Raw genomic sequence first — 26484 nt, forward strand, 5'->3', positions numbered from 1 at the left:
AAGTAAAAAGTAGTAAAACCAATTTGTAATAAATGCTGCCTATGACAAAAATTAGCTATAGGACTAAACAAACTTTGGTTTTAAAATGAGCAAGGCAGACAGCAAAAGGGTCAAACACGTACGATTTTTATGGGGCAAAAATTACTATCAAGTGTTTCAAATTACATTATTTCAAGTGGGGTAATCTGATGAGCTTTTGTATTTGCAAAAGTAATCTTATTCCAATTATCCATATCCACAGTTCTGAAGATGCAGACAACAGGATGAATTTTTTTGTGCAACTAAGTGTTGTGTAGGTGAGGGAGAACCACACTTCCCTGGTTAAGTTCTTTCTAAATAAAAATATGATAAATTTGCTTGCTGATCACGAAATCTGTATTGGACAAACATCAGCTTAACTATCTTCAGGAGAAAAACTATGGTCACCAAAAATCACCTGTGTGCTTCAGTCACCTGAATAATTCAAATACTCAACTTATCAACAGAGTAAGCTATATATTTCTTTTCTCTAGAAACTCAGCATTTCCTCCATTACAGAATACTACCTTCTAGAAAATTCTAGAAATCATGGAATTTTCTGCCATGTGTATTTTGGTATGAATATCTTTTTAAAACTAGCCATTCTTTGTTACTAAACAATTTCAATAAGGCTAAAATTTTATATTAATGCACTTAAAAAGTGAAGAGATACTTGAACATTTTTGTATCAAATATAACCTGTCTTTTCTTCAGGTCAATGTAACATGACAAGATTAATCTATAGTAATTAATCAAACTATAGAGTAAGACTGAACTTTGAAAATACTTAATAGAACTTTATAAATCCCCAATATACTTGAAAAGTTCGATTTTGTATATTTGACTACCAAAGCTTTAAGATCTAAAAGTGTTAAGACCTAAAAAATTCATCTTGAGGATTCTTCAACTTTTTGAAAATTTTGATTCGTATATTTAAGAGTTAAGGCTTGTATCAACATTTGGCTTATATTAATAGATAAAATTAATAGAACTTAGAATATGTAAAAAATTCCAAAACTGATTTCTAAAATTCCTAAATTTCTAATGAATGGCAAACACAGAATTTCATCTATGATCAATTGAGGCAACAGAAGACTTAATACTGTGTACCTACTTCCTAAAGTTTACTCTAAACAGAATTCTCAAGTATGCATACTAAAAGGATCCTTTAGGAATTGGTTTCCTTCAGTAAGGATCATCTATCTCCCTTAACATCTGATGTTCAATTAGCTTAGAGCAGTGAGACATAATTACTTCAACTCCAGATTTAAATCGCTATTATGACATTTGTTAGTAAATTACCAAATCTTTCTAAGCCGGTTATCCTCATCTACAAAGTGAGGATAAAATGTATAACTAAAGTTTTTGTGAGAATTAAATGACCATGCATTGTTGTCAGGTACATAGCATTCAAAACTTGCTTTTTACTCACATTTATATTCTTAGTATTCTGTCTGGGCAGGATTTTATTCTTATATTTTCCCTAGCTAGTATTTTACTCTTTTTGATACATTATTTTCAGAAGCGACCTCAAATCCTTTGCTGACATAAACAAACTCCAGGAGGAACAAACCCAATTTAGTTTTGTTTCAGAGTTCACATTATAAGGAAAGGAGAGACATGCAAGTAAGGGGAAGAAAATAAAGAGAGAGAAAACATTTCCATGAAGAAAGCATTTGAAATAATTCCACATAGGAAATAGATCCTGAAAAGTTATTTTCATAGTGGTTTAATAGGTGTCACAAAAAGGTATTTTGTGGCAATGTCATTCTTCCTCAAAAATTGAATACCTTCATTTATTTGCCAATTTCATAAAATAGCATTCTGGAGGTCAATCTTTTCAAAGTGATTTAAAAATAAGTAAACCATTTCTAAAAAGAATTAAACTTGAAACAGACCTCATCCACGGTAAATTTTAGGCATTACGATTCCTGAGTATCAACTATACAAATCAAATGATTAAACACTTCCCTCCCAATTTAGTCAAGGTATCTGCAGTAAGTCATGTGTAAATGACAACTGTTCCTAAAAGACTTATGAATAGAAAGCTTTCAGAATAGAAAATGAATAAACATCTCAACAAGTAAAATTACTCTTCTCAGCATTAAAAAATAATTTGTGAAAAATGTAGTGAGTGTTAATTATGAAGTGTCATACTCATCTCAACTCTATTTCTAATGTAACATGACGTCATTTTAACTAAGAGAAATGCTGGTTTTCCAAATAGCAGGTTACCTTTACCCGAGGTTTAAAAAATAAATATCAGCATCATGACAGCACTAGAAAGAAATTGAAGCATACAAGGAATAAACTATAGTTTCTTTTTATATCAAAATGTACTCTTGAAAATGTGTTTGGCACAGTGCTAAATCATATATAGTTAATACTAAATATTGCAGGATACAATAAAACCCTGGAGTTAATTGTTTACACCCTCTTATGGGAATGAAAATAATCGATACCAATTATTCAGAAGTCAGCCTATACAAACTGTATAAACAATATTTTATGTTTTGCTTTGAAAACCAGTGATATAATAAATTTTACATAAAAGACTGCAAAATAATATAAATGGATTTTAACAGATTTTTACAATAAGAAATTCAAATGGAAACAGACAAGTAACAAAGAGAAGTAAAAAAATTTATTGCAGTATTCGCTCCACCAGATTACCTGGGGATCCCTTTTCTTGTATTGTTTTCAGGGTGACCTAATACATCAAAATCTACATTTACAAAAACTCCTTCTGCAGATAGGTCACAGATACTGCATGCTTTTTTTTTTTTTTTTTTTTTTTTTTTTTTTCAACAGAATAAATTATATATCCAGGAGATTCTGCCATTTTACAGCCTGGAAAAAACAATGCTTCCCTGGAAACTGGGCTAAGCTAAAGAAAGCCATCCGCTGCTAGGTTAAACTCCAAGAACACTTTATTAAGAACATTAACAGACTAATTTTCAACATTCACTTGTTTATTTTTTTTAAACAGAAAGTTTTTTTTTCCAAGATATAAACAATTTTTGTTAAACTATAATACAGTGGGAGTAAAAATGAACTGAGAATCTGTTTCTGCTGCACAACAGCGAAGGGAGCTCCCACAAAAATGTTTGCCCAACATTTCCTTCTTTTGTTCCTGCATCCCAGGTTCCACTTACTCTTCATAAAACTGATTTTTTTTTTTTTTTTTTGCCAGAATGTTGATATTTCAAGTTTTTCTGCCTTTTAAAAAAATTCCTGTAAATTTGGCTGCATGTACAAATTCATTAGCTGGAAGTCCCATCCTTGGCGGCATACAGGGATCGTAAAGTCTGAACAACTTTATTAGTCAGCTTATTAGCACTCGTTAGAGCAATTTTTTTGTAAATAATGTCTGACTCTTTAATAGTGTCTACCCAAGGCACCAGTTTGCGGCCATCACGGCGCTTAGCCTCAGTCCAGGAGCCACTGTAGGAGCCTGCCATCCACTGAACACTGAAGCCATTGCTGGTTTTCTGTACTACTCTTGCAATTTGTGGTCGATCTTTGTACTTTGGACAGCAAATAGCGATGACATCCATGACGTCAACACTTTCATTCATCTGTGCTGCCAACTCCGTAGAGTCTGAATTTCGTTTTGACCTTCTCAATGACTAAAACATTGGGAGGGGGGAAAAAAGACCAAGTGTTACACAAAAGAATTTTAGTGAAATTATTGTTTTTATTGCTTTTAATCCCTTGACGCCGGGAGTTGGGATTTCCCGGCACACTTCCATTGCCGGCAATGAGACGCACCGTGACCGCCAGCGCCAAGGGGTTAACATATACTTGTAAAACCATGTAACTCTTAATTTGTACCCGTGTCTTTACTCTTATTGATATATAAAATTATATATACATATAAACCATAAAGCTACATAAAACTTAGCAACAATAAAAATAACACACATTAATACAATTCAAAAAAAATTAATAACCCTTTATGCTGGATAAATCTCATTTCTGTTTTTTTATTGTCTTTTATGTTATACTTTCTACAAAAGGATGTATAAATGGGTAAGTAGAGAATATCTATCTACAAAATGTTTTCTCTTTTAAGTATTACATTACTTGGTGTACATTTAATAGACTGACATATATAAGCACATAAAAATCATTTTACGTAATACGCTGCGAAATACGTTGACTCCTCCTCCGCCTCACCCCTGAAGTGCCTCCTCCTCTATCCTCCCCATCACTTTCATCATCTTCTGTCTCTGCTGCTGTATTATTTTTAGGGCTGCCTCCTCCAAGCAGTGAGGTAATTGCTTTGTTCCGAGCATTTGTGCTAGCTGACACCTCCCCTTCTTCCTCTTCTTCATCAGGGTCCAGATGTTCCATGAGAAGTTTGAACTACAAAAAACAGATATTATTTCAGAATTTTAAGTAAATATTTCAAGCAAGATTGTCAAATTCCTAAATGTTTTCTATGGCAGTAGTTTGGTGTGGGTGAAACGGATGTTAGCCATCATCTAAGTCAGGGGTTGGTAAACATTTTCTGGAAATAGCCAGATGGTAAATATTTTTCATTTTGAAGGCCATATAGTCTGTCATAACTACCCAACTCTGCCACTGTAGTATAAAAGCAGCTACAGACAAATAAATGAATGGACATGAATGTTTTCAGTAAAAACATTGTCTTATTTACAAAAACAGGCAAAGGGTTAGATATAAAAACAGCCAGAGTTTGCAGACCCTTGGTCCAAGTCATCAAGCAACCAGGTAATAATTACTGATAGACATTTTCTACTTATCTGCCTTCTTTACTCTCTGCTAAAGATAAGAGGATTCAAGAGGAAGCAAAGAATGTTGAAAAATTTTAAATGTTAACTAAAATATTTTTAAATTTTAGAGTGTAAGGTTTGCAAAGTCAATGAATAATACGAAAGCCACTGTGGAGATTACATTCTTAGTTCAAAAACCCTTATTTTTATGTTCAGTTACTTGCTTTAAAGTAGTTTTTTTTTTTTTTTAAAGAAAAATAGAAATGGAGTTTTGCCAATTTGGCCAAACTGGTCTCAAACCTCTGGCGTCAAGTGATCTGCCCACCTCAGTCTCCCAAAGTGCTGAGATTATAGGCCTGAGCCACCACACCTAGACTAAGTGGATTAAAAATATAAAACTTTATTTTTATTTTTTAGGATAGTCCTCCAGTTTCAAAAATATTTTTAAAAACTTTTTTATTGTGTTAAAATATAAATAACAAAATTTGCCACCTTAATCTTTTTTTTTTTCCTTTTTAAATTGAGACAGGGTCTCACTCTGTCACCTAGGCTGAAGTGCAGTGGCACAATCAAGGCTCACTGTAGCCTCCACCTCCCAGGCTTAGGTGGTCCTCCCACCTCAGCCCCCCTAGTAGCTGGGACTACAGGTGTGCACCACTGTGTCTGGCTAATTTTTGTATGTTTTGTACAGATGAGGTCTTGTCCTTGTGCTCAGGCTGGCCTGGACCTCCTGGACTCAGGCAATCCTCCTACCTAGGCCTCCCAAAGTGCTAAGATTACAGGTGTAAGCCACGATGCCCAGCCTACCAGTTTAACCATTTTAAATGTATAATTTATTGGCATGTTGTACAACTATCACCACTATCCATTTCCAGAGCTGTTTTTTTTTTTTTAATCACTGCAAACCGCAACTCTGTGCTCATTAAACAACAATTCCCCATTCATTGGTAACCTCTATTCTATTCTCTGTCCCTAGTTTAAAAGAACATTTTATATACATACACTGACATACTTGTTAAGTGAGAATATATACAAATATATATTGGCATTACTCATATAAGAATAAATGAAAAATTAATAATATTGGTTGGCAGAAAAGGAACAGAATGGCCAAACAGGGTAAGAGGATGACTGCTTGCAGTTTTACCTCTTATGAAATATAAGCCATGTATTTCTCTGAATTAAAAACACAGCCCTCTGTATCCCGATTCCACATCTGTGGATTCAACCCATGGTGGATCAAAAAATATCTGGAAAATGCCAGTATAAAAAATAACATTACAATAAAAAATAATACAACTTTAAAAACAATGCAGTCGAACAAGTATGTACATAGCATTTACATTGTATTAGGTATTATAACTAAGCTAGATACGATTTAAAGTATACGGAAGGATGTACATAGGTTACATGGAAATACTATGCCTTAATTTTTCTGAGACAGGGTTTCACTCCCGTCACCCAGTGTAGGCTGTAGTGGTGCTATCACGGGTCACGGTAACCTCCGCCTCCCAGGCTGAAGCGCTTCTCCTACCTCAGCCTCCTGAGTAGCTGGGACTACAGGTGCATGCCACTGCCTCCTGCTAATTTTTGTTTTTGTAGATATGGGGATTTGCCATGTTGCCCAGGCTGGTCTCAAACTCCTGAGCTGAAGTGATCCACCTGCCATGGCCTCCCAAAGTGCTGGGATGACAGGCATGAGTCACCACGCCTGGCATACTATGCCATTTTTCATTAGGCCCTTGAATATTGGAGGATTTGGGTATCCCTGAGGGGGCCTGGAACCAATTTCCCATGGATACCAGGGGACAACTAGAGAACACACACACAGGTTTTCCTATAACCTTTCGTTTTCACTAAAATAAAATTATTCATGGGTTACTGTTTCCTAAGAAAAAATAATTAGGGTGCCATGGGTTCAACGGGAAAGACAAAGTAACTCATTAAAACCATATAGAGAAAAAATATCTCTATATTTCATGAAGCTTACATTCAACGTAAAAGAGATAGTTATCTCCCCACTGGCCCCCCAAATTTACTTTTCAAAAAAGTCCTTCTGAGAAGTAAAAGCTTTTGGTTTTACTACTCACATCTAGATACTGTTTTACTATACTCCTCTTCACCTCTTCAGTGATTTTGGAATTAGCCATGTCACTCCGCAGGAAGTCCAGTGTTTGTTTTGGATGAAAATGAACTCCTGTTTTTCGGTTTATCGCTTTATCATATACTTTTGCAGATTCAGATGGAGAGTACTTCTGAATTTTACTGTTTTGGGAAAACAAAACCAAAAACTTTAAAACTACAGAAGCAACACATTTGAGGAAATCCAATTATAGGTAGGAAGCATCATATTATCGAAATTAATTTCTCATGTCTATTTTTAATACTATTGTGATCCTAGGATAGTTTCAATACAATTACTTAATACCACCTAACTGGTTTACTTCTTTCTACTAGTTGCCCCCACCCCCATCCCACCTATCCATTCTCTATATAGTGGCCAGAATGATTGTTTATAAACCTGTTTCAGGTTATTAACAGCTCTACTCAAAAATCTTTCCAACTCCTTAGCATTACCTCAAAATCTTACAAGGTTTTAAATTATTTTTTATGTTGCCAACATTTAACATTAAGATATTGCTTATAAGTCCAGGAGCAGTGGCCCTTGCCTATAATCTCAGAGTTTTGGGAGGCCAGGGTGGCAGGATCACTTGAGGCCAGGAGTTTAAGACTATCCTGGGCAACACAGCTAGCCATTATTTCTACAAGTAAAAAATTTAAAAAATTAGCTGGGTGTGGTGGCATGCATAAGTACTCCCAGCTACTCAGGTGGCTGAGATGGGAGGATTACTTGAGCCCAGGAGTTTACGATTGCATCACTGCACTGTAGCCTGGGCATCTGAGTGAGATACTGTCTTAATCAAATACAGAGATATTGCTCTTAAAAATCTGAATTTGTAGTGTCTCCTGAAAAAGTGGGAGCTCTGGCCACATCATGCCCACCCTCTCCTTTGGCAACAAGCTTATAGAAACTTGAGACAGATCTGCTTAAATGACCTCTTTCCATGAAACACACTCTTTCCAGTTTGCCATTGACCAGATGGCCTGTAACATTTCACTTTGTGATTCCTAATCTTGGATTTCAATGAATGTAAAAAATGACCAAAATTCCATGGGTATAGGGAGAAAAGAGATAACTTTAATGATTAATGGTGAGTAAAACTACAGGGTGTTTATAATAGCTGTACTTTTTCTCTCTTTTATGTTATAGAGTACTTGAAAGATTGAGTTCTGTTAGAGCTTAGTTTAGTTGGTTTACATCTGTTACTACAGAGTTCTTTAAAAACTTAAACTTGTAATCTATTTTAAGATTAGCCTGATTCTTTTTAAGGAAATCAACAAAATAAGTCCTTTAAATTTGTAATGCATTATCCCCAAAGAAAGGACTATGGTTTTTTCCCTTTAATGAAAGAATAAATTATGGCATGTTACACAACAGAATACTATACAGCAAGAGAGCAAACTCCTTTTTAAAAAAGGAACATTTCTAACATTAAAGTAAGCATGCAAACAAAACTGAGTTTCATATTTATTATTATTATTATTTTTAGACAGAGTCTTGCTCTGTTGCCCAGGGTGGAGTACACAGTGGCATAATCTCAGCTCACTGCAATCTCCACTTCCCAGGTTTCAAACGATTCTCCTGCCTCAGCCACCTGAGTGGCTGGGATCACAGGTGTGCACCACTACGCCTGGCTAATTTTCATATTTTTTTTTTTTTTTTTTTGAGACGGAGTTTCGCTCTTGTTACCCAGGCTGGAGTGCAATGGCGCGATCTCGGCTCACCGCAACCTCCGCCTCCTGGGTTCATAATTCTCCTGCCTCAGCCTCCTGAGTAGCTGGGATTAGAGGCACGTGCCACCATGCCCAGCTAATTTTTTGTATTTTTAGTAGAGGCGGGGTTTCACCATGTTGACCAGGATGGTCTCGATCTCTTGACCTCGTGATCCACCCGCCTCGGCCTCCCAAAGTGCTGGGATTACAGGCTTTAGCCACCGCGCCCATCCTAATTTTCGTATTTTTAGTAGAGATGGGGTTTCACCATGTTGGCCAGGCTGGCCTCGAACTCCTGACCTCAAGTGATCTGTCCACCTCCACCTCCCAAACTGCTGGGATTACAGGCTTGAGCCACCGTGCCCGGCCCATATTTATCATTTGGAGAGAGTAAAGTTTTTTCTCTCACTGCTTATGTAACCTTACCTATCAGAAAATCCACAAAGATTCTTCAAATGTTGTTTTAACATTAGAAGCAATAAAATACCCTGGGACACATTTGCAAATTCAATTAAAGGAGCTGAATTTTCTGGCAAACATTTCATCACTGAATTTATATCGTCTTCTGAATCTGAATCTGAATCTGAATCTACACGTTTCCGTGACTTCCGAGGCCTGGAAACTTCTTCTTCACTCTCGCTTGACTCATTTTCCTTACTAGGTGATGATTTTCTCTCTTTCCTTTTGTCCTTTACCATAGACTGAAAGAAAAAATTGTTTGATAAACAAAAAAGCCAAAATACCACTAATAAATATAAGTATACTCCATTAAATAGCTTGAAAAAGCTTCCTTAAACTAATATTTTATAAAGCTCTTGACTTTATATCAACAAATGGGGATGTAATTCTTAGGGGATAATTAGCTTCTAAAACTAAATAAAATTACATGTATTATCTACACGCCCCCACAACCACTCCTTCCAAAAAAAATCCTTCTGAAATATCATTCAAAGGGAAACAATTTTCTTCTAAGCATAGTAATAAAAGACAGTTATAAAAGTATCAATTTGGTGCATAGGTAAGACATTATAGAGAAAAAGCAGTAATTATATTTGAACTGAGGAGAATAAAGTAATCTTGAACATCCCCAGCTTCTACCAAACTCTCCTTTTCAAGAACATTTCAGCAAGATAGTAAATAACTTTCTCTGAAGCCTTAAATCCTGTTTCTTTGTACTTTATGAAAACGCTAGCTCTTAGAAGCAAAGTCGACTGAATTTAAGCAGGTTGCGAGGTGTGTGTGTGTATGGGGGGGCACATTATAATAACATTTATTCAAAACTGGAAGAAACATTTACAGACAGCCATACCAGTAAGTAGGTAAAATAAGAGAAGCTGAGGGCTGAAGCTCCTGGGAAATAATTAACTTCTCAAACTTAAATGTGCATATTAACATTTGTGGATTTTGTTAAAGATGTAGATTCTGTTTCAGCAGAATCTGGGTGGGGTCTGAAGTTCTGCAGCTTTAACAGCTCTTAGGCGAAACCACTGCTGCTGGTGTGTGATCTATATTTCAAATAGTAAGGGTTTAGACACCTCTGTAATTCTAGCCCTTTGGAAGCAACTAAAATCATGTCTGATTTACTAGCCTGACAAGGCTGAGATTTGAGCAATACAACTGTATAAAATGACATCTATTTGAATCATTAGGTACATGAGAATATTCTATTCAATTTGTAAAGAATTTATTGAGTGATTACTAGGTACCTAGTGTAGAGAAGGTACTTCTATAATTAAATTCCATTTCTCCTAAATTCATGACAGAAGGTTCAACAAAAAATTTAGTAAAGATTTTGGGCACAATATGCCAACTCTATTACGGTGCTGTAGTTAAGGAATAAAAAAGTCATAAATTTTCTAAGTGTAAATAAGCTGTATGTTTTCATGTGTAATGCTGTGATTACACCATTCAAGATTTACAGAATAATGTTTTAAAGTGGGGTTTAAATGAATATATGAATGGATGCAAAACACTAAAGGTCAGTCCTTGAAAAGTGAGAGAAATAAATGGAACGGCTTATCGATGGAGCAATCCATATATGTATTTTAGATCTTTCTAAATAGAAGTGGCAAGGTTCCTCCTCTCCCAATTCAAGTTAATTTAAGTACTGCCCACATTTCATTAAGTTCACTTATAAAGATTTTATATACTTGTGAAAAGAGTAGTAAGAAACAAAACAGTGAAAACAGCATGCCTGCACTTTGACAGATGCATTAAGAATAGTAATGTGTGTAACTTACCTCCTTGAATGACTGCAGTAGGTTACTACCAGAAACTGAGAGTGTAATGTCTATATGATGCATTATAAACAATGGCTCTTCCTGTGTCTGGTATGGAAAACAGGCTAGATTGTCTGCTATATACAAGAGCATAGTCACTTCTGTTTTCTGTAAATTTTAAGAAAAAGCACACATGTTTAGCAGATGATCTAGAAACACAGCCAAAAAAGCTTTTTTAGAAAAAATACAGGGCACTTTCACCTCAGTTAATGTTGGACAGAGACAGGCAGACACACACACACAAGGAGAGAGTAGGGATGGACACACACACACACACACACACACACACAGAGAGAGAGAGAGAGAGAGAGAGAGAGAGAGAGAGAGAGGAGGGAGAGAAAAAGGAGGGACAGAGGGGGAAAAGGGAGAGGAAAAGTGGTATAAAAAAAGTGAGAAGGGGAAACAAATGGATTTTATAAAATAAGCTTATGCCCATTTTAAATTTTATAATGACTTACACTATACTATCTCAAGAGAGGAGGTGAAATTTTTTATTACATCCATGTGAAATTCCTTGAAGTTTTCTTAGAATATATGAAATCTTTATGATAAAACCATACCATTATCAGAAAGTATACATGAAAGTTCTAATTATATCACTGTGCTACTATGAGTTTAACCCATTTGGAGATCAGTTACACACAGTTACTATTGTGTCCTCAAAAGAACTAGTAATTATAGTGCTAATACATAGGTTAAAAGAATAAACCAAAATCCATGTACTCATAAACATTTGTCAGTATCCTGAGTATATGTAACTCAGAATGTCAGAGTTGTTTTGACAGTGCTACCAGTTTCTCACTATAAAAACTCTGAGGTAGGTGAAATTTAAGAGAAAAATTATGGTTATTATTAGTTGTTTGTTTTAAAAAGAAGTAACAGACTTCAAGCATTTCATGATCATACAGAATATAAACAGAAAGGCATGTTAATATTCAAATTTATTTTAAATATTTATATAGCTCAAGGAAAAAAAAAGCTGACAACTAAAAAACACTCCCTCCTACCATGTACTGTCCCCTGCTGTGAAAATGACATAAAACCCAACAGCAGCAGCAGCAGCAAGATCCCACAATACAGATGTAATAACCTTGCTATGCATGAGTATCACTCTCACTCTATTTTTACAATATGTATCAACATCAACATGTTACAGATGAAAAAATGTGGACATAAACCCCTACATCTATTAGTTTTAACACTATAATTTATATAGATATTTTCAAAACTCTGAAATTCTTCAACGTCCATAAAAGCCCTGTATTGCTCTTTCCTTTCAAAATCAAAATTCTTCAAAGAATAGTTTAGACTGCTCCTCCCATGTCTTTCCCAATATATATATATATTTTAAAGGAGACAAGGTGTCTCCATGTTGCCCAGGTTGGAGTGCAGTGGCATGATATCACTCACTGCCACCTTGAACTCCTGGGCCCAAGCAATCCCTTTGCTTCAGTTTCTCGAGTAGCTAGGTAGCTAGGAGTATAGATGCATGCCACCAGCCTGAAGTTTTTATTTTTTAATTGTTGTAGAGACAGGGTCTCACTATGTTGCCCAGGCTGGTATGGAACTCCTGGGCTCAAGTGATCATCTGGCCTTGAGTGCTGGGATTAAAAGCATGAGTCATCTCACCTGACCCTCACTCTTCAATTACAGTCTGCTTTTGTCCCTCACTGCTAGACTGCTTTTGCCCATGAAGTTCACCATTCTATTCTATTTTTCTCTTCTTAACTCTCCTTGACTTCTCAGTAGCATTTGACACTATTATCCACACTTTCCTTCCTGAAATCTTCTTCTTTAGTTTTCTCTTCCTAGCTCTTTGCCTACTCCCCTTTTATGCACTCCTCAAACCAACTCCTTTGCAATCTGACTTTGGCAACAATCCTATTATTCATTCAGCTGCTCAAAACAAAAATATTCCAGTTGTCCACTGACTACTATTTTCACACAGTCTCATTTAATTCTTTCCTTAAATTTCTCCTTTACTATCCATTATTACTATTCTTTAAACTGAGAGGGAGTTCGCTCTGTAGCCCAGGCTGGAGTGCAGTGGTGCGATCTCAGCTCACTGCCAATCTCTGCTGCCCAGGTTGAGATGATTCTCATGCCTCAGCCTCCTGAGGTGCATGGCACCACATCTGGCTGATTTTTTGTGTTTTTAGTAGAGATGGGGTTTTGCCATGTTGGCCAGGCTGTTCTCGAACTCCTGGCCTCAGGTGATCTACTTGTCTCAGCCTTCCAAAGTGCTGAGATTACAGGTGTGAGCCACCATGCCCAGCCTCTACTATCCATTCTGTTTCTCCCCTACTGTTACCATAATAGATTAATCCCTTATTACCTCCAGTGTGAAAACAATGCTAAAAAAAATTCATCTTCCTAAACTGCTCTTTGGCAGCTGTCCTCATTATTTTATTCAAACACTTCCAATGTTTTATTGCTATCTACAGGATCCTCTATATACTACTCCTCATTATGACCTTTCTGCCCCAAATAATCTATTCATTATTTCCCACACATGCTTATCTTTGCATTTTAAATTAAATTTTTGGCCCTGACTGAAACATTTTCCTTTCCTGCTTTATTATATTATACTATTTATTTATTTATTGAGATGGACTCTAGCTCTGTTGTCCAGGCTGGAGTGCAGTGGCATGATCTCGGTTCACCGCAACCTCTGCCTCCTGTGTTTAAGCAATTCTCCTACCTCAGCTTCCCGAGAAGCTGTGATTACAGGTGCCCGCCACCATGCCCAGCTCATTTTTTTGCATTTTTAGTGGAGACGAGGTTTCAACTCTTGGCCAGGTTGGTCTCAAACTCCTGACCTCGTGATCTGCCCGCTTCAGCCTCCCAAAGTGCTGGGACTACAAACATGAGCCACTGAGGCTGGCCCCTTCCCTGCTTTATATAGTCAATCCCTCTCATTCTATCCCTCTAGGCATTCAGGGATTTTTTTTTCCTTGTCTGACATTCTTTGTTGCAGGTAGTCAGAAGAAAGCATTGTGTTGTGAGAGCTGGGTTTCCAGTTTAGCATTTCAAAGGCTGAGATGGCAGAACATCTAGTCAATGACATAGAGCAGATGTGAAACCACATAGAAATGAAGCTCTTTTGGAGAGAGGCAAGGACTGGAGCAAAATCATCAATACAAACCATCAGGACACTTAGGATATACTAGCCACAAACACTATTAATTTTGTGTCCAATCCCCACAATTGGAGGCAAAAGCACTATGTCATATCATTTGGCACTTTTAGTATAGTGTCCTATACACAATGCAAACAATACTGATAATGATATGATGATAATGTTGATGATAAATTTCATGTAGTACCTGAAGAAGTCTAGTAAGATATCTACACTACTGTAATTATAATTTTGCTTTATGGCAAAAATTTGCTGTCAGGCTAACAAGTAATTAAAATATTTCTTTTGTTATTATTATTATTATTTTGACACAGAGTCTCGCTCTGTCACCCAGGCTGGAGTGTAGGGGCATGATCTCAGCTCACTGCAACCTCTGCCTCCTGGGTTCAAACAATTCTCCTGCCTCAACCTCCTGAGTAGCTGGGATTACAGGTGTGTGCCACCACACCTGGCTAATTTTTTGTATTTTTAGTAGAGACGGGGTTTCACCATGTTGGTCAGGGTGGTCTCAAACTCCTGATGTTGTAATCTGGTCGCCTTGGCTTCCCAAAGTGCTGGGGTTATAGGCATGAGCCACTGCACCCACCCTCTTTTGTTGTTTTAAAAACTGCTATACACATAGACTCATATGAGCTCTGTGTGGGCAGAAACCACAATTGTCTTTACTATTTTATGCTCGTTAAACTTCTTAGCACAATGGCTGGTACATGGCAGATATACAATAAATACTGTATAAAATAAATAAATTAAAAGGTAAACTTAAAAAAACAGAATATTCAGTTTTCTTGGCCTAGGGTCCTGGCCAATGCAACTAGTGCAACAGCCAGAAGCGTCAAAATGGTAATTATGGTAATCCCCCCTTATTGCTGTTTTGCTTTCCATGGTTTCAGTTACCCTTGGTCCACCAAAGTCCAAAAATAGATGAGTAAAATACAACAAGGTATTTTGAGAGACAGAGAAAAGCAAGATCTCATTCATGTAACTTTTATTACAGTATACTGTTATAATTGGTCTATTATTGTTGTTAATTTCTTACTGTGACTAACAGAAAAAAGATGCTATTAATATAACTATATTACAGTATACTATTATAATTGTTCTATTTTATTATCTTACTGTAACTAATATATAAATTAAAACTTTAACATAGGTTTGTATGTATAGGAAAAAACAGTACAGTCATGTGCTATATAACCATGTTTCAATCAATGACAAACCATATATATGACGATGGTCCCATAAAGATTATCCTATCATATTTTTACTGTATCTTTTTTATGTTTAGATATGTTTAGATACACAAATACTTACCATTGTGTTACAGTTATCTATAGTATTCAGTATAGTAACCTGCTGTACAGGTTTGTAGCCTAGGAACAATATAGCCTAGGTAGGCTACAACATCTAGGTTTGTGTAAGTAAGATGTTCACACAGCAATGAAATTGCCTAATTATGCTTTTCTGCAAATGTATCCCTGTCATTAAGTGATACATGACTGTATATATAAGATTTAGCACTATCCATGGTTTCATGCATCCATTGGGGGTCATGAAATGCATCTTTAAGGATAAGGAGGAATACTATACACAAAAGTAGGCTCTTCATTAAGAGAAGTCAAGTTGAACAACTAGGGATTTCAACAGCCAAAAACCTAGAGCAGTTATTCTCTAACAATATTTGAGTCTTACTTATTTAGGTAATTGATTCCCAAAGTTATTAGTTTAGTGATGTAGCTTATTGAAAGATAAGCTTACAGGAACTGTTATCAAAGTTTACAGGATATTCAGTATGGAGGCACAATTATACATTATTCCTCGTTACACTTATTCTCACATAAAATTTCCCCTTTAATTTTGACTGTGCACTTTGAAAAGAAGACGATTAAGAAAACATTTAATGAAGTTACTATCATATACTAATAAAATGGTAATAGTTAAAAAATGGTGACTAGCCATAAAATTTCTAGAACATTTATTTTCTTAAAATAATAAGTGTTTGTGCTTACTGCTGTGTCATCAAAGAGGTTGAGTAAAGAAATAAGAAAGGCTCGTCTGTGTTGGCGGTTTCCACGGATCATGGAGTAAAGGTGTGAACATAAAGCGCTAGAGGACTCGTCTTGTCTGAAACCCCTTACAGGATCTTTCAGGCATGTGTTGATTGCCTGTTGTACCTGGTAAGACATCTTCATACCAGCCACTGCTTTCATCTGAAATCAATAAAAGTCTCATTTTTGTCAGGGAAATTAAAAGACACAAATTAAAGATATACTTAGAGCATTACGTTCTGAGGCTAGCTTCATTATTTGTTTTTTTTAATTAAAATAATACGAATCACAGAATGATGTGCTAGAGGGAACACTAGAGATTTTCTCTTACAATCCCTCAAAGAAGAAGAAGGAAAAAAAAATGAGGCCTAGAAGAGTCATTGCAGCCAAGTTCATATAGTAGGATGTAAAATCTGGTTTCCTGATTTCTAGTCTAGTGTGCTTGCTAAACTCACCTCTAGATCAATCTTACTTTTTTTTTTTTTTTTTTTTTTTTGAGACGGAGTTTTGCTCTTGTTACCCAGGCTGGAGTGCAATGGCGCGATCTCGGCTCACCGCAACCTCCGCCTCCTGGGTTCAAGCAATTCTCCTGCCTCAGCCTCCCGAGTAGCTGGGATTACAGGCACGTGCCACCATGCCCAGCTAATTTTTTGTATCTTTAGTAGAAACGGGGTTTCACCATGTTGACCAGGATGGTCTCGATCTCTCGACCTTGTGATCCACCCGCCTCGGCCTCCCAAAGTGCTGGGATTACAGGCTTGAGCCACCGCGCCCGGCCCCATTACTTTTAAACTAGAATAAACACCTTGGGAGACTAACTTAGTTGCATGTTTAGAAGGTAAGTACTAAGTAAGACATTTTATCCCAATTATGAATGTGGGCATGACATTTATCAAAGAAACACTTAACTCAGGAAAAATGCTTAAATTTAGGTTGTAAAATGTTAAAATACGTACATGAATGAATCCAGCATATTTTTTGTCTATTTCCACAAGTTGCTGATCAGCCTTGTTCCGCATAGCAGGTTCTGGGTCTGTGCCCATAGCAATTAAATATGGCACACACTGGAAATAAAAATAAAAAATTTGTGAGATATCACAGTAGTAAAAACTCTCTCTGTATTTAAACATGTCAAAACTTTTTACGTATCTGAGATATATGATGTTAACCTTATAGGCTTTCCTATAAAGGCTGTGTTTTAGTTTCTTTTTCAAATGATCAATCTTTCTTGAGATTTAGCTTAAATCCAGAAAGCACTGGAGCACCAGCAAAAAAACTAATGTGGTAAAATTTAAACAATTTCATTGTAAATTTAAGGTGCTTTAAAATATTCTCACACTAAGAATATTTAAGATGATGACATAGACTACAAATATACAATGCAATAGTTTTTAAAGCTTGACTGAATTTGCCTTGTGAAGATAATATAGGACAAATAGTTATTTGTTTTCCATATCAAAGCTAGGAAAATATAATTGCTTTTTAAAGTTGATTTCAGATGTGGCTTACAGGATCAGACAGCTGATAACAGACATATTCACTGTACTTCTAAAGTCAAAACAGCACTACTATGTTAAGTGAGTCTGAATCAAAAAGCAACGAGAAGGCCAGAAAAACAACAACAAACATAACGTAACTTTAAAATATAGACATGGCTCTAAATGAAAGAGATAATCATGTTAAAGCTTGAATCAGGAAAGAAAAAAGGCTATGGGGTGGGTGTGGTGGCTTATGCCTGTAATTCCAGCACTTGGGGACACTGAGGCAAGGCGGATCACTCGAACTCAGGAGTTTGAGACCAGCCTGGCCAACATGGTGAAATCTCATCTCTAAAAAAATCACAAAAATTAGGCAGGTGTGGCGGCACACACCTGTAGTCTCAGCTACTTGGGAGGCTGAGGTGGGAAGATTGCTTTAGGCCAGGAGGCAGAGGCTACAATGAGCTGAGACTGTGTTAATGCACTTCAGCCTGGGCAACAGAGCGAGATCCTGTCTCAAAAAAAGAAAAAAGGCTAAAGAGAATGCTTTAGGTTAACTAGCAGAATCTGAAAATGAACTGTATATTAGATAATATTATATCAATGTTAAACTTCCTAAATTTAATAATTATATTATGGTTTTGTAAGAGAATGTCTTTGCTCTTAGGAAATATATGCCTAAGTGTTCAGTGGTAAAGAAACATAATTATCTGAAACTTCCTGCCAAATGATTCAGAAAAAAGTAGATGTATAAAGAAAGAGAGATAAAGCAATTGTGGCAAAATGTCAACAAATGGTGAATATAGATGAAGGGTATAAAGGACTTCATTGTATCACTTTTGCAATTTCTTTGTGTGAATTTTTTTTTTTTTGAGATGGAGTCACCCTCTGTCAGCCAGGCTGGAGTGCAATGGTCCGGTCTCAGCTCACTGCAACCTCTGCCTCCTGGGTTAAAGTGATTTTCCTGTGTCAGCCTCCCATGTAGCTGGACTACAGGCATGCACAACCACACCTTGGTAATTTCTGTATTTTTAGTAGAGACGGTGTGTTGCCATGTTGGCTAGGGTGGTTTCGATCTCCTGACCCAACTGATGCACCCACCTGAGCCTCCCAAAGTGTAGGGATTACATGTGTGAGCCACCGCACCCGGCTCCTTTGTGTGAAATTTTAAAAAAAGTTTAAAAAGCATACATAATAAAAAGCACCCAACAAACAGCCCTCAGTAATTCCCAAAGGTGACAGTTTCAATGTACTACTGTTACATTGTAATGTATGATTCTTTATGATAATAGCCCTGAGTCATGAAGAACAGGATAAACATTTGTTAACATGCTTTGTTTCAGGACATAGGGAAGACCACAGCATACTTAAATATAGCATATTTTAGAAAAAGTTTCATTAAAAATAGCCAATATAAAAATCTTGAAGGGTACAGACTCTGTTTATTTAATATATACACTTTTGTAGCCTATGGCACTATTTTGACCATCAGATGAATATATACTACTATATCAGTATTGGCTGCCAATCTTTAGCAATACTAATTTCTTTTTTTTTTTGACAGAGTTTCACTCTTGTTACCCAGGCTGGAGTGCAATGGTGTGATCTCGGCTCACCGCAATCTCCACCCCCGGGTTCAGGCAATTCTCCTGCCTCAGCCTCCCGAGTAGCTGGGATTACAGGCACACACCACCATGCCCAGCTAATTTTTTTTGTATTTTTAGTAGAGACGGGGTTTCACCATGTTGACCAGGATGGTCTCGATCTCTTGACCTCGTGATCCACCCGCCTTGGCCTCCCAAAGTGCTGAGATTACAGGCGTGAGCCACTGCGTCCGGCCACTAATTTCTTTATTACATTGTTTTGCCCTCATATCAATGCTGTGAGGTGTCCGTAGCTGATGTTATCCTCAACTTAAAGATGAAAAAATTGAGATTATATAATTTGCTTTTCTGTGGACTAAGACTTCCACCCTTTTAAACAGATTACACCTTTTTTTTTTTTTTTTTTTTTTTTGAGACAGAGTTTCGCTCTTGTTACCTAGGCTGGAGTGCAATGGCGTGATCTCGGATCACTGCAACCTCCGCCTCCTGGGTTCAGGCAATTCTCCTGCCTCAGTCTCCTGAGCAGCTGGGATTATAGGCACGCGCCACCATGCCCAGCTAATGTTTTGTATTTTTAGTAGAGACGGGGTTTCACCGTGTTGACCAGGATGGTCTTGATCTCTTGACCTTGTGATCCACCCGCCTCGGCCTCCGAAAGTGCTGGGATTACAGGCGTGAGCCACCGCGCCCAGCCAGATTACACTTTTAAACCCAGTTAACTCTCTTCACATTATAGATTGTTGGATCTCAGGGACAAAAGTAAATACGAATTAAAACAAACATATCATCCCTACTTAGAAAAATAACTTGAGTATATGTTCTGTCAACAGAAATTACAAGTTTGTTTGTAACAGAGACTGTATTATGAATATATGGGTATTTTATAGTAATGATAACTCAATCTCTTGAGACTGTATTATGAATATATGGGTATTCTGAATACAGGTATATTCATATATATATACCCATATATATGTATATATATATATATATATATATATGGGTATTATGAATATATGGGTATTTTGAATACGGGTATATTATGAATATATGAGACTGTATTATGAATATATGGGTATTTTGAATACGGGTATATTCATATATAATACCCATATATATATATGGATATTATGAATATATGGGTATTTTACAGTAATAACTCAAGAGATTGAGTTATCATTACTGTAAAATACCCATATATTCATAATACAGTCTCTGTATTATAAGAATCTAAAAAGTTATTCAATGATAACTTTTAGATTCTTAAGAGTTTAGTACAAAAGTTATTCAATGATAACTTTAGATTCTTAAGAGTTTAGTACAAAGAAGAGTAAGAAGAACAAAGAACTACTTATTCCCTATAATCACAAGGTATAAAACAACAACTAATCTGGCTCTCTTAGAGAGTGCTGCTGCCATAAAACATGCTTACCTGAACTGGATGAATAAGACCTTGATTTAGAGTCAGTGCGATGACATTTAGGGCAAAGTGGCGCACACTTGACTGAGTGTGAAAAAATGCCTCAAGCACCTGTTTGAGGTAAAGCTGCATGATGGAACTACTCATCCCTGAGGAAACATCACCCATTTCTTTTAAGTCTTCCTGTTTTGCAACTTTCTTCCCTACAAAAGAAAGCAAAAGATAAACCCATATTAAGAGCACATATACTAAAATCACAGAAAGCTATAGCTAGGGTTCTGGTTCAATGGGTGTGTGTGTGTGTGTCAATGGGTGTGTGTATGTTATCAGAGGCCCCTTTGAAAACCCAATGAGAACTAAAATGTCTCTCCTCCCTCAAAATGTTATGTTTACACATGTATAAAATTTTATAACTATTTCAGAGAATTTAATAATATGCTAAAGCCTAGCTATAGACCTCAGCACAAGGACTGCAATTTAACTGAATTTCTTCATCCAACTGATAAGGAACTTTAGATATTTAGATTAAAGATAAAGCCATATAGTATAACTGTAGCTGTGAAATTTAAAAATATATTTTCACTTACAGTCTCTATCTGCCTGCTGCATACGTGTATCTTCTTCTTGTAGGTAGGTCTGGAGATTTTTTAACACTTGAATTTTTAAATTGACTGAAGAATTCTTATCAGATAAAATATTATTATATAGATTCTTCACTTCTTGCTCAAACATTAGACTTGGATGCTGAATAAAGGCAAATCCTATGGGAAGGGAAAAATCTCATCATATATTCGTATTAAAATTAAACATTTAATAAATATGTTAATAAATTATATAAACAGCTCCTTATTTCAAAAAAATAAATAAATAAATAAAACAACTGGAAGAATATGCTGGTGGCCTTACCTAGAGAAGTATTAGAGCAGGTACTTCTTTCCCCATGAATTAAAAACAAGAAATTGCATTTCAAAGGAGAATTTCACACAAGAGGAAACCTTGAGGAGGGAGCAGGGCCTAGTGGCTAGGGGAGTGGATTAGGAGTCAGGAGTCTTGGGTTCTATTCCTGGCTCCACCACTGACTTGTAGTGTGACCTTGGGTGAGTCACATAATCTCTCTGTGCCTCAATTCTCCATCTGTAAAATGGGGATAATAATATTTACCACCCACCTACCTCAAAGGGAGGTTTTCAGGATTTATGTCTGCAAACATTTTTCAGATCCCCAGCAGAAGGTACTACATCGACATTATTTTTTTTAAAAATATTAAAATATACTCATTTGATGAAACAATAATAAACCAGAGTTAAAAATATCTTCCATTTCTTGCTCATATGGCATTATAATGAGGCCACAATGCTAACTCCTATAACCACGGATTAAAAAGTAGCAATATAATATTGTTATCCATGCTTATTTGTATATAATATTTGAGAAAAAATGAAGATCTCTGATGATAGCAAGTATTATTGATAACAAACAACAAACTAAACTCAAAGCATAGAGTGATCAGATAACTAGCCCAAGGTCACTCAGGATAACTATGGCCCAGGCAAGATGTCTTTTATTAACTGGTCTAGAGGCAGTATTTTCTGGATAGTGCTTCTTTAAGTTAAAACTTCATCTTTTTGTACTCTGAAATAGTTGTAACACTATTAGTTTTGCCACTCTGTATAAATTATGTCCAGGCTGAATATTTAAAGATACATATTGGCTTGAAGGTAATATTGCACTGATTTAACTCCTTAGTAAGTGATGTCTGACTTTTACTCTATGTGCTATAAGCAATTTTCAAAAAGGGATGGAGGAGGAATAAAATAAGATTTCAATTTATTTCCAGACATCATAAACATCATTTAGTAAGATTTAGGTAACTCAAAATCTTTTCATACTCATTTTTGTTCAAAAGATTAATGTAAACAACTACTCATGCATATTCAAGTATAAACCTTAAATGTATTACCAAAATACAATTTCCAAATAAGTTATTAATCTCATTGGTAGCTTTATGTGTACAGTCGTCACTTGGTATCCATGGGGGACTGGTTCCAGAACCTCCCAGGGATACCAAAATCCGTGAATTCTCAAGTCCCCGATATAAAATGGGGCTGTATTTGCGTATAACCTATTCACATCCTCCTGTATACTTTAAATCATCTCTAGATTATTTATATCTAATACAATGTAAATGCTATATAAATTGCTGTTGTTTAGAGAATAATGACAAGAAAAAAGTTTGTATATATTTAGTATAGGTGCAATTTTTTTTCTCAGTATTTTTGACTCTTGGTAGATAAATCCATAGATATAAAACCTATGGATATAGAAGGCCAACTGTATTTATACAAAACAAACAATAACAAAAGCCAAAAACCTGGACAGACTGTTCTTTTATTTTTTTGAAGTGCATTCAATTCAGGTACTTTAATGGCATTCTCTTCCTATTTTCTCATATTCTAATTCCTTCCTAGAAATAAGTCACATAAACCTGCCTAACAATGGCAAAACATGTTTTTATTATATCAAGGCTTCCTGAAAAAATAATATGGAACAGGTATATATCCAAAATTGCTCCTTCTGGGTTGCTTACTATTTGCTTTTATATAAATAAGTCAGTATAGACTGATCATTGTTTTAACTAGATGTGGCAGCTTCCTGCAGTGATAAAGCTTTGCAATGAAAAAGAACAATTAAAAAAATACAAAGAGCACAGAATTCTTTTACAGTATTTTTCTTTATCAAAGGGCTTTAATGAACGTTCTTAAGATACCCTATGGAGGAGGAGTAGAAAAAGTAGTGTTATCTCCATTTTACTAATGAAGAAACTGATGAACAGACAAGTGGCTTGCTCAAGGTTACCCAGGAGGTCAATGGCCATGACAAGAATGGAACCCAGTTGTTTTAATCCCTAGACATACATTCTATACACCAAACCCTACTGCTAACAAAAACATATTTAAATAAATCAATTTAGATTCACAATATTTTAAAATGTGCTCTACCCCTCTCAAATAGCTACAAATTATAAAGAAATTTAGACTTAACTTACCTAGACCAATGATAGCTTTTGTTTGTACTTCTTCATCTGAATGTTTTGTAAAATACATTAATAGTTCAAGTACTTTGTCTTTTATGTTAACCTAAGGGAAGGAAAACACGATTCAAGTATTCATGAAGAATAATTCAGATTAGTTTTCAACTATAAAGGAAAAAAAATGCCACAAGACAATGATGTGAACTTTATTAAAAAAATAACCAATTCCACTTATTTTAGAACAGTGGCATTCAAAGTATCAGTCTGACAAAAAAGCTTGTTTCAGAATATAAATCAGTGCATTGTTCTCTTCATTGAAAAAATTTTTTAAAGTCAGTGGTTGATGTCAACAGTGTGCCTACTGTTACAAACCTGATATAACTTGTCAGGGAAATTTCATTATCTGGTTACATGCCAGTAACAGTTCTTGGATTTGCAGCCAGTCTGAGGACCATGCTTTGAGTAGCACTGTTTTCAGAATTCTCATTAAACCAGACTACTCTAATGCTGCCTTCATTCTGGGTCATTACTATCATTCTCAGATCACAGTGCTATACAGTTCTGTGTTTTACACCATTACTATCTTTACCTTGCTGTTGCCTTTAAAATCTTCCAGATCAAAATCAAAATGCCGACATAGTGCTCCAACTGTGAAAAGGGATCTAAGAAGTGCTGGTTTGTTTGTTAGAAGTGAAGTGTTATTTGGGTCCTCTTGGTGCTGACTTTTTAATTTTGAAATGGCACCTAATAAAGATAAGTAATATTTATTTATAATAAACCCATTATCTTTGATTTACTATGTTCAAATAATTACTACTCATGAATTACAACTTTTTTTTTTTGAGATGGAGTCTCACTCTGTTGCCCAGGTCGTTGCGCAGTGATGTAATCTTGGCTCACTGCAACCTCCGCCTCGCGGGTTCAAGCGATTCTCCTGCCTGAGCCACCCAAGTAGCTGGGATTACAGTTGTGCGCCACCATGCCTGGCAAATTTTTCTATTTTTAGTAGAGAGATGGAGTTTCACCATGTTGGCCAGGCTGGTCTCAAACTTCCGACCACAGGGGATCCACCCACCTCCCCCTCCCAAAGTGCTGGGATTACAGGTGTGAGCCACTGTGCCTGGCCAATTAATTTTTACTAATGGTTCTAAATATTAAATATGTCTAGAATTACAAGGGCGCTCTTTAGAGTCTAAAATAATTAATGTACGCTAATTAAATTTTACTTCTCACCTAGTACGCAAAAAATTTGCCAACCTTTGCTTATCAGGAGATAAATTTCTGAAGTAATCACAGTGGGTTCTCAAGGGAATACAAAAGACACTAGAAAATATTATTTCTGAGAGAGGAACATGGTGGATAATCACACCTCATAATTTCCTTGATTCTAGCATTTTATCAAATGTGTTTAAAATGAGCTGGACACACGGCAGGAACTAGTGGAATAATTTTTAAAACCCTGGTATTGAACTTACCATAGTATCTATTGAAACAAGCCCACACAAATTTAAAATTTTGTGTCACTTTATTTACAACAGCCCCAAGACAGCTCACACAATGTTGCACTACCTAAAAGATAGAAAATGTTTATTTAGATAAAAATTAAAGACAAAAATATACTATTTAAAAAACAGCTTTTTATAACTATTTGCTTTAAAAATGGTATTAATAAAATACATTAGAACTTTATACTAATGAATAAAGAAATGGTAAACTGAGTGCTTACAGTCATGCCATATTTGATGATGAGCTTCATTAGATCTTCTTCAATAGTGGCAAGAAAAGTTTCACTTGGATGCTCCATCAGTGGTACAACTAGCTCTAGAATTTTTGCAACATTGCAGATAACCATGAAATCATTTTGAGTCTATAAGAATAAAATTAATGCTTTATGAACATCCAAAACCACTGCAGATAGCCATGAAATCATTTTGTATCTATAAGAATAAAGTAGATGCTTTATCAATATCCAAAACCTGAAAAGAAACTATATACAGCTTTATGTATTTGGGGGCAGAAATAGGTCATTCTGCATGTAAAGGTTGAGTTAAAAAAACAAGTATATTAGAAAGAACTTTTTTTCCCCTAAGGTATGAAAGGAGAAATACCAGTATGTCAGAAATATGGACTGACAACTAACTTACCAAAATGTGACTTTGGGGTCACTTAATCACAATGTTAAAGTTGTATTTTTTCCCTTTGTATAATGCTGCCAATATGTAAATACCTTTGTTTAGAATTCAAATGATCAGTCTGACAAAAAAGCTTGAAAAAAATTTTTTTTTTCTAAACAAAGGTATTTACATATTGACAACATTATACAAAGACTGGCACAGTTTTTAAGGTTAGTATTTTCCAAGCTGTGTATGTTAACCCAGCAGTTCTCAACCAGGAGTAAGCTTCTTCCCCTGTACCCTGACTCAGGGGTATTTGGCAGCGTCTGGAGACATTTTTGGTTGTCACAATGGGTGCCACAACTGGCATCTAATGGTTAGAGACCAGAGATGCTGCTAAACATCCTGCATGCACAGAACAAAGAATAATCTCGTCCTGTCAATAGTGCTGAGGTTGAGAAACCCTGTGTTAAAATTTTCTGATAGATAAAAATGTAGACTCTCAGAACTAGAAAAAAGGCTTCTGTATTTTTAAGAAACAGAGTCTTGCTCAACTGCCCAGGTTGGAGTACAGTGGCATAATCATAGCTCAGTGCAATCCTGAACTCCAGCGATTTTCCTTACAGTCTCTCGAGTAGCTAGGACTACAGGCACCTAACACCACACCGGGCTAATTTTTTAATTTTAATTTTTGTAAAGACGGGGTCTCACTATGTTGCCCAGGCTGGTTTTGAATTCATGGCCTCAAGTGATCCTCCCGCTTTGGACACCCAAAGCACTAGG

General features: G+C 36.0%; 1 protein-coding gene across 5 annotated transcripts in view; it reads right to left on the bottom strand.

Annotated features, from left to right (window-relative positions):
- Positions 1–2325: 2325 nt before the first annotated feature.
- Positions 2326–26484, bottom strand: part of NIPBL (NIPBL cohesin loading factor) — a 198172-nt gene continuing 174013 nt past the window's right edge. For 4 of the 5 annotated variants that reach the window (XM_039464756.2, XM_074386607.1, XM_074386606.1 and 1 more), the window contains 13 exons: positions 25314–25454; positions 25063–25156; positions 24177–24331; positions 23603–23693; positions 21144–21317; positions 20569–20759; positions 17011–17118; positions 16016–16216; positions 10832–10978; positions 9018–9292; positions 6848–7022; positions 4198–4386; positions 2326–3647 (listed from right to left, as the gene is read on the bottom strand). In XM_039464756.2, coding sequence (XP_039320690.1) covers positions 3282–3647; positions 4198–4386; positions 6848–7022; positions 9018–9292; positions 10832–10978; positions 16016–16216; positions 17011–17118; positions 20569–20759; positions 21144–21317; positions 23603–23693; positions 24177–24331; positions 25063–25156; positions 25314–25454 — 2307 coding nt within the window. In that variant the 3' untranslated portion in view covers positions 2326–3281. Of the gene's footprint in view, positions 3648–4156; positions 4387–6847; positions 7023–9017; positions 9293–10831; positions 10979–16015; positions 16217–17010; positions 17119–20568; positions 20760–21143; positions 21318–23602; positions 23694–24176; positions 24332–25062; positions 25157–25313; positions 25455–26484 lie in introns of all 5 variants that reach the window. The other variant, XM_039464792.2, reaches the window with a different exon arrangement.

Source organism: Saimiri boliviensis, chromosome 1 (assembly GCF_048565385.1).
Source record: "Saimiri boliviensis isolate mSaiBol1 chromosome 1, mSaiBol1.pri, whole genome shotgun sequence".
Classification (NCBI taxonomy): domain Eukaryota; kingdom Metazoa; phylum Chordata; class Mammalia; order Primates; family Cebidae; genus Saimiri; species Saimiri boliviensis.